This window comes from Notothenia coriiceps, unplaced genomic scaffold (genome assembly GCF_000735185.1).
Source record: "Notothenia coriiceps isolate Sejong01 unplaced genomic scaffold, NC01 NC01_scaffold00004103, whole genome shotgun sequence".
NCBI classification, from domain to species: domain Eukaryota; kingdom Metazoa; phylum Chordata; class Actinopteri; order Perciformes; family Nototheniidae; genus Notothenia; species Notothenia coriiceps.
The window spans coordinates 320,308-326,307 of record NW_011336804.1 but is presented as its reverse complement, the minus strand read 5'-3'; the positions used below and the strand labels follow the sequence as shown (position 1 = coordinate 326,307).

The window sequence follows — 6,000 nt, the reverse complement described above, 5'->3', positions numbered from 1 at the left end:
GTCCGAAGATGACTTCGGAAGGCTCGAGATAGGGTATCGTGAGTCAGCATTACTAAACTACACGAAAAAATATGCTATTTTAACAAATGAGAAATCTTTGTTTTAATTACTGGTAGAACGGAAACTGGTCATATCAAAATAGTTGTCCAGGGCCTTGCATTCAAGATTATAATGTGATCTATTATTTGATCTTACGAAAAGTCGTATTTTGGAAACTTGTTTAAATTAAGTTAATAAGAAAGAAGATTAGTAGTTGCAACATAGAATCTGGGCTCAAGGTTGATTCGACAATTTCCTTCAAAAAAGGTAATTAAACCGTGGAAGAATAATTTATAAAACTTATACAGAAATAATAGTCCGATACAAAAGTGTTAGTAAGTTTCATCCGTCACTATTTTGGCGAAGAATTTTTTCGTGTTGGAGCTAGGTCTCCAAAATCGGTTTGATATCTGGATAAAGATTAGGAAGGCAAGGAGAGTTTTTAAGAACTCTTTCGTCAGCGCGTTTTGTCGACACACTAATGAATTTTTTTGATACTAAATAAAATTCTAAAAGTCAGACCGAAATCTTGTGTTGGTATCGTGTCTCTGTCGAGACCAATTTCGTGTGTTTAATGGAGTTTATCGGAGGTCTGTTTCCTGCAACAGAGAATAAGAACAGAAAGCGAGCTCAGAGTCACCGACGTAAAACTATGTAGCTGGTAGCTATAGGATGAAACGTTTCTGATGTCCGTGAAATCAACCGTTTTTCCCTTGACGTAATCCCGGACCAAATCAGGATAGATAGATACTTGTGAGAGTCAAACACACACGGTTGCTACTTTAGAAGGTACGTTTGGTTTCAATCGGTACCTCACGGTGTCCCGAGGTCACGAAGGCCGCGAGTAAACCAAAGTGTAATATATACGAAGGCAATCGTTATAATATTCCTGTCGAGGACATGTAAAAGTAACAAATACGTCTACTATAAGTTGATATAAATAGTTTAGTTCCGACTACTTTAATTAGTAGATTATATTTAAGTTCTGACGGAATTCCTGGAATTTTTGCACCTACTGAAAATTTGCAAAAACTACAAATTGTGCCCGGTTTTGTTGCCTTCAATAGACCATGAGCCGGGGTTTCTGAGATGCTTTGTGTTAAATAGGGTTTCTTCTATATGATGATTGATACTACCGTAATTAAACCGGAGGTCACTCTGACATTCCTTAGAACCACAATATAAACTAGTCCTAATACGCGAGAAATTGCGGCGGTGTATGTTTAGTTAAAAGTTCCTGGTCGGGATGGTCTCAAGGGCCATCTCTATAAAAAAGCGGCCAGGTTGTACAGGCAATTTCAAATTTAGAAGGCCTGCTCGTGTTAACTTTTCACCGGCCAGTTTCCAGAAAATAATATAACTCGAATTTTGTTAACTAACTAAGCTATAATTTGTTTGATTATTATTCATCTTATATAAGTTTTCACAATGTCTTGTTTGTGCCCTTGTTTTTTAGAGGACTGTCGGGCAGCATAGTACGTCGAGCGCCTTGTATTACTCACTAGCTGTCTTTTATGCTATAGATTTGATTTGATTTATTTATCATCTATTGATTAGTTTTCACATGTCATTAAAATGTTTATTGATGCCCTTATTATTAGGGAGGAGGACTGTCGGGGCAGCCGATAGTACGTCGAAGCGCCTAGTCATTACGTCACTGGGGCTGTCATTTTGCTTTGTTAATAGATTCATTTGATTCAAATCCATCCAAACTCTCCATTTAAATTTATCGATAGGCACACATAAGATTGGACCACACAAAAAAGGCGAGTGGCTACGTAACACTATTACGTCTCACTCACAGCTGAGCTAGTCGTCCGTCGACTAGAGAGAGATGAGGTAGTTCTAATCTGAAATTTGAGCGGCAAATATACGGTATAGCTAGTCTAAGGTCGGATCAAGATCGTTACTATACTGATGGCAACGAATAATTCTTCTGTCGGCGCACTGGAATTGTTTACTTCGCAGCGATACGTTTGACCGCACTTCCGGCGTTTCATATCGCGTTTCGTACTACGTAAAACCAAATGTACGGCTGCCTTGGGTCTCCGGTAATGGTTGTCTAAGTTTGCGTGTTAGTGGGTATGTCGCGTGTTAGCAGGAAGAGGTGTAATTTCACAATCTGAATCTTAACTGATAAGAACAGACAGTGTTATCGAGAAACAGACAGTGTATTCACCGCATTTCAACACCGTTGACCTACCGCCGGATAACGCGATACCCAAAACACACGTTTAATCCATGTTGGTGAGCGCTATTGCAGGGGGGGCGCGTGAATCTTGGGAAGAAGTTGTAAACAAACGTTGTTTGCTTGTAAAATCAATAACATTGACACATTGACACACAAGTGGCAGTCACACTTGTTCTAAAAATAGACGTTCAAATGGTTCACTACTACCTAATACTCTGTATATAGATCAAAACACGAAGTATCGCAGCTCAAGCAGCTACTCTGGGCGGGGAGTGTTTATTGCACCGACAGAAACTCTCCTAGCAGTCAAATCTTCTTACTGCATTCCTGATTCTTGCAAATAATCACACTGTTTTGCTAAACCCTTTGTGAGAGGGGATCATAGGTTCCATACTTAAATGGGAATGAGGCTCCACTAAGGGTTTCATGTCGCTGTACCCAATTGTCCTGAACTGAAATGAGATTTGCAAAAACAGAACATTTACACGTAGGCAAGGTCTGGAAAGTAACTAAGCTCAGTCATTAGCACTCTGTAGCACTTTGAATAGAAGTTCTTAAAGGAATACTTCACCCACATAATGATCATTTGTATATCAATTTTTTACCAAGTATGACCTTGAATTCTTGAAGAAAAAACTGTCAGTGGATTAACAAGGAAGAGACGTCTTGGTGAATTTATGTACAGTAAAGTGGGGCCATCTGCAAAACTATATTTACTACAGTTTTTAGAGCTCTGTCAAGTGCCTTCATAACCAAAAGCATTCATCTGTTTGCATTTTACAATTTGTTTATAACTACAATAATCAGTATTTAATTGAATTGTACTGTACAATATTTTATCTTATTCCGTATACATATGTATATAGACTCCTGCATCTACTTGGTCACTTACAACATTCTCTGCAACATTTAGCTTATTGTTTTTCTTTTTTGTCGACATGTTTGTAGTTGACTTAATCTGCACATTGGTCTTGCAACATACTCTTTTATTTGATGTTATTGTTTTATGTCTAATATATATTATATTTAATTGTTGGGGGAGTTTGAGATGATTTCATTGCCATATATACACTGTAGCTACTCTGTATAGGACAATAAAGCCTTTGATTGATATCAAAATATTCAAACTCTCGTGGTGTAAAACATTTACTTAAAATATTCCTCTAAACTACTTTTGCTTTAGCACTCAACTTGTGTACTGAACCAGTGACCTTCCATCACAAGCCAGCGTTCCTAAGCTCCTGCTTCCCAATGGTCCATGTCAAACACAGGGGTGTGAATCTGAACGGCGTGATTCATGTCAGGCTGTAAACAGCTCCAGCATCTTATCAGGCAGCTCATCAGACACTCTGTCCGTCAGCAGCAGTTTTATCTCATCTGCTCTGATATTTCCATCACAGAGGATTTGCCGTATTTTTACCAACACGTGCTCTGTGTGACCATCAAAAACAGCCGACAACCTCAGATGAAGGGAGGGTGACTTAAAGTTCACTGAGCCGCATCGTGCTTGAGCAACAGGAACTATTGATCTGCTGACTAATACAATTTTTCTTACCGTTTATCACCAGTAAAGCTGCATCTATTTTTAGAACTATTCATCAACCGTGCCTTTTCATACTGAAACTGACCCCAGAGCAGAGTCATTTAATTAATCTCCCATCAGAAAGCTGAGTGGGCTCAAACGCCTTCTTTTCTTCCTGACCTAGAGTTTTCAGGTTGGGACCAGTCTTGTGTTTAGAGTTTAGCATTAGCTCTCTGGCATGCTGCTGGCACATAAACACGATGATTACAAATCTGTAATCCCACTGGGCTTAATGGGTTCCTTAAACTGGGTATTAGGGGAGCAGCTAAACCAGGTGATTGTCGGCACTTGGCTCCATGGACACAGGGAACACAGATGGGGACACAACACGATAACAATGCATAAACAAGTGGACATGCATAAAAACACGAAGGGCTATATAAAAACACGCATGTATAAATCCAGTGTGTCTGTAACACTGGGTGCTTTGCATCACTGTTTCCATTACCTCTGTGCCACAGTGGCTTTAGATCCGCAGTGAGATGACAGCTGGGTGAATGATGTGTCTGCTAACACTGTAATATGCCACTCGAACTCCTCAATGATGGCTGAAAAAGCTGCCTGAGGGCAACCCAATAATGCAATATAAATGGGATAGATGCGAGCTGTCATCTTACTTTTAGATAAAAACCTAAGAAGTGTGAGACTGAAATGAAGATGCAAAGGACAGCAGGGTGTGAAAGTAAAAAGAGCCCAACTTGTATTTGAAGGAGGGCTCTGGCCTGTGATCCCTACCGGATAGCCTTCTGTTTTCTTCTGGCACCACTTCAGTAGTGCGTTTCTCTTAGATCCTCCATACTCCCGCGCCAGTGCAGCCAAGGGGTCCTTTCTTTCCACACTGTCACCAGGGAAACGTGAGAGAGAAAGGGGGGTTACAGTATGTCATTCGGAGAAAGATAAGTGTATAGTTTGGCTGCCCCATAAAACTGTTATTATCTTCCAATCTTTACACAGATTAGCTTAATAAACACTGTGATTATACAACAACTGTAAGTAGTTACTCTTTTCATAAGAATGTGTTCAATTAACTAACGTATTTCCAGCCAAATGTAGGAAACAATTTGACCATGTGTGACATTATGGAAGCATTAAGTGGCAAGGAAAAAAATATATTCTGGTGATTCGTTTATTCCTGGCTAAACATTGTTTCACTTGTATCAGAGTCAGAAAACATAGAGAAAACAATTAATCAGCTTTAGAAAATGCATCACCAGAATGTGTATCTGATTCCCCACAATCAAGATGCAAAGTGGCTCTGATGTTAAAACAAATGTTTGGTTCCAAGAATATTTTTATATTGGCGCTCAGGGACCAATGGGGACGTTCCACATGCATAATGTACTCTTTGCCATTTTTATAAATATAATCTTTTAGTTAAGCAAAGTTAAAAAGGGTAAGGAGTACTCTTTACACACAAAAGGGAAAACAGCTGAAAACAACCTTACACTGTAGTTGTAGAAGAAGTTTTCTTATCCTTTAAGTAAAAAGTAAAATACTTGTTTGAAAATGTTACTTAGGTAAAGGTATGAAAATATAATCAGTTATGTCATTAAAGTATTTAAAGTAAAAGTACTAAATGCAGAAATATTTCCCATGTGACTGCTATACTAATATATGTTAAATCATTAAATACCTTATGTAAAAGCAGGATTTTCTAGTGTGATAAAGAAGAAAGTGGGATGAAGATAAAACACTCAAAATGCAACAAATTTAAACGGGCCAGAATATCAGTTTTTGTGTCACTATACTTTACTTTGCCGGTTGTAGCTTAGCGACGGGCCAGAGCACTCACTCGTGTGAGCATATGTTCTCTGTAATGAAAATTAAAAATGTCCGCACACAGATCCAACCTCTCAGACAAACATCTTGCCTCCATTCTGAAAATGGCAACAGTTCAGGACTTTCAGCCAACAATTGATGATCTTATGAACATACTGTATGTCAGGTGCCTGGTGGATGGAAGTAGGCCAATCTATGTGAATGAATAGCATGTCAACATTGAAGCCCATATGTAGAACTATGAGATATGTAGCATGTGGGTTTTGCTTCAGTGCAAAGACTGTGTGTATTTGTTTTATGTGAGGCAGATTGAATGCCAGAAGGCAGAGATGTTTGAGAAATGTAAACATGATCAAGCATTTTTTCCTATTTTTATTAAAAGTCCCACACAACCATTATGTAAGGCTAA

The 6,000-nt window shown here is 38.7% G+C and overlaps 2 protein-coding genes across 3 annotated transcripts in view; one reads left to right on the top strand and one right to left on the bottom strand.

Annotated features, from left to right (window-relative positions):
* The window catches only part of specc1 (sperm antigen with calponin homology and coiled-coil domains 1), a 65,468-nt gene that overhangs the window by 15,536 nt on the left and 43,932 nt on the right, over positions 1-6,000 (bottom strand). For both annotated transcript variants that reach the window (XM_010767244.1, XM_010767245.1), the window contains exon 10: positions 4,548-4,650. In XM_010767244.1, coding sequence (XP_010765546.1) covers positions 4,548-4,650 — 103 coding nt within the window. The remainder of the gene's footprint in view (positions 1-4,547; positions 4,651-6,000) is intronic.
* Positions 1-6,000, top strand: part of zswim7 (zinc finger, SWIM-type containing 7) — a 63,531-nt gene that overhangs the window by 53,333 nt on the left and 4,198 nt on the right. The window lies entirely within an intron of this gene.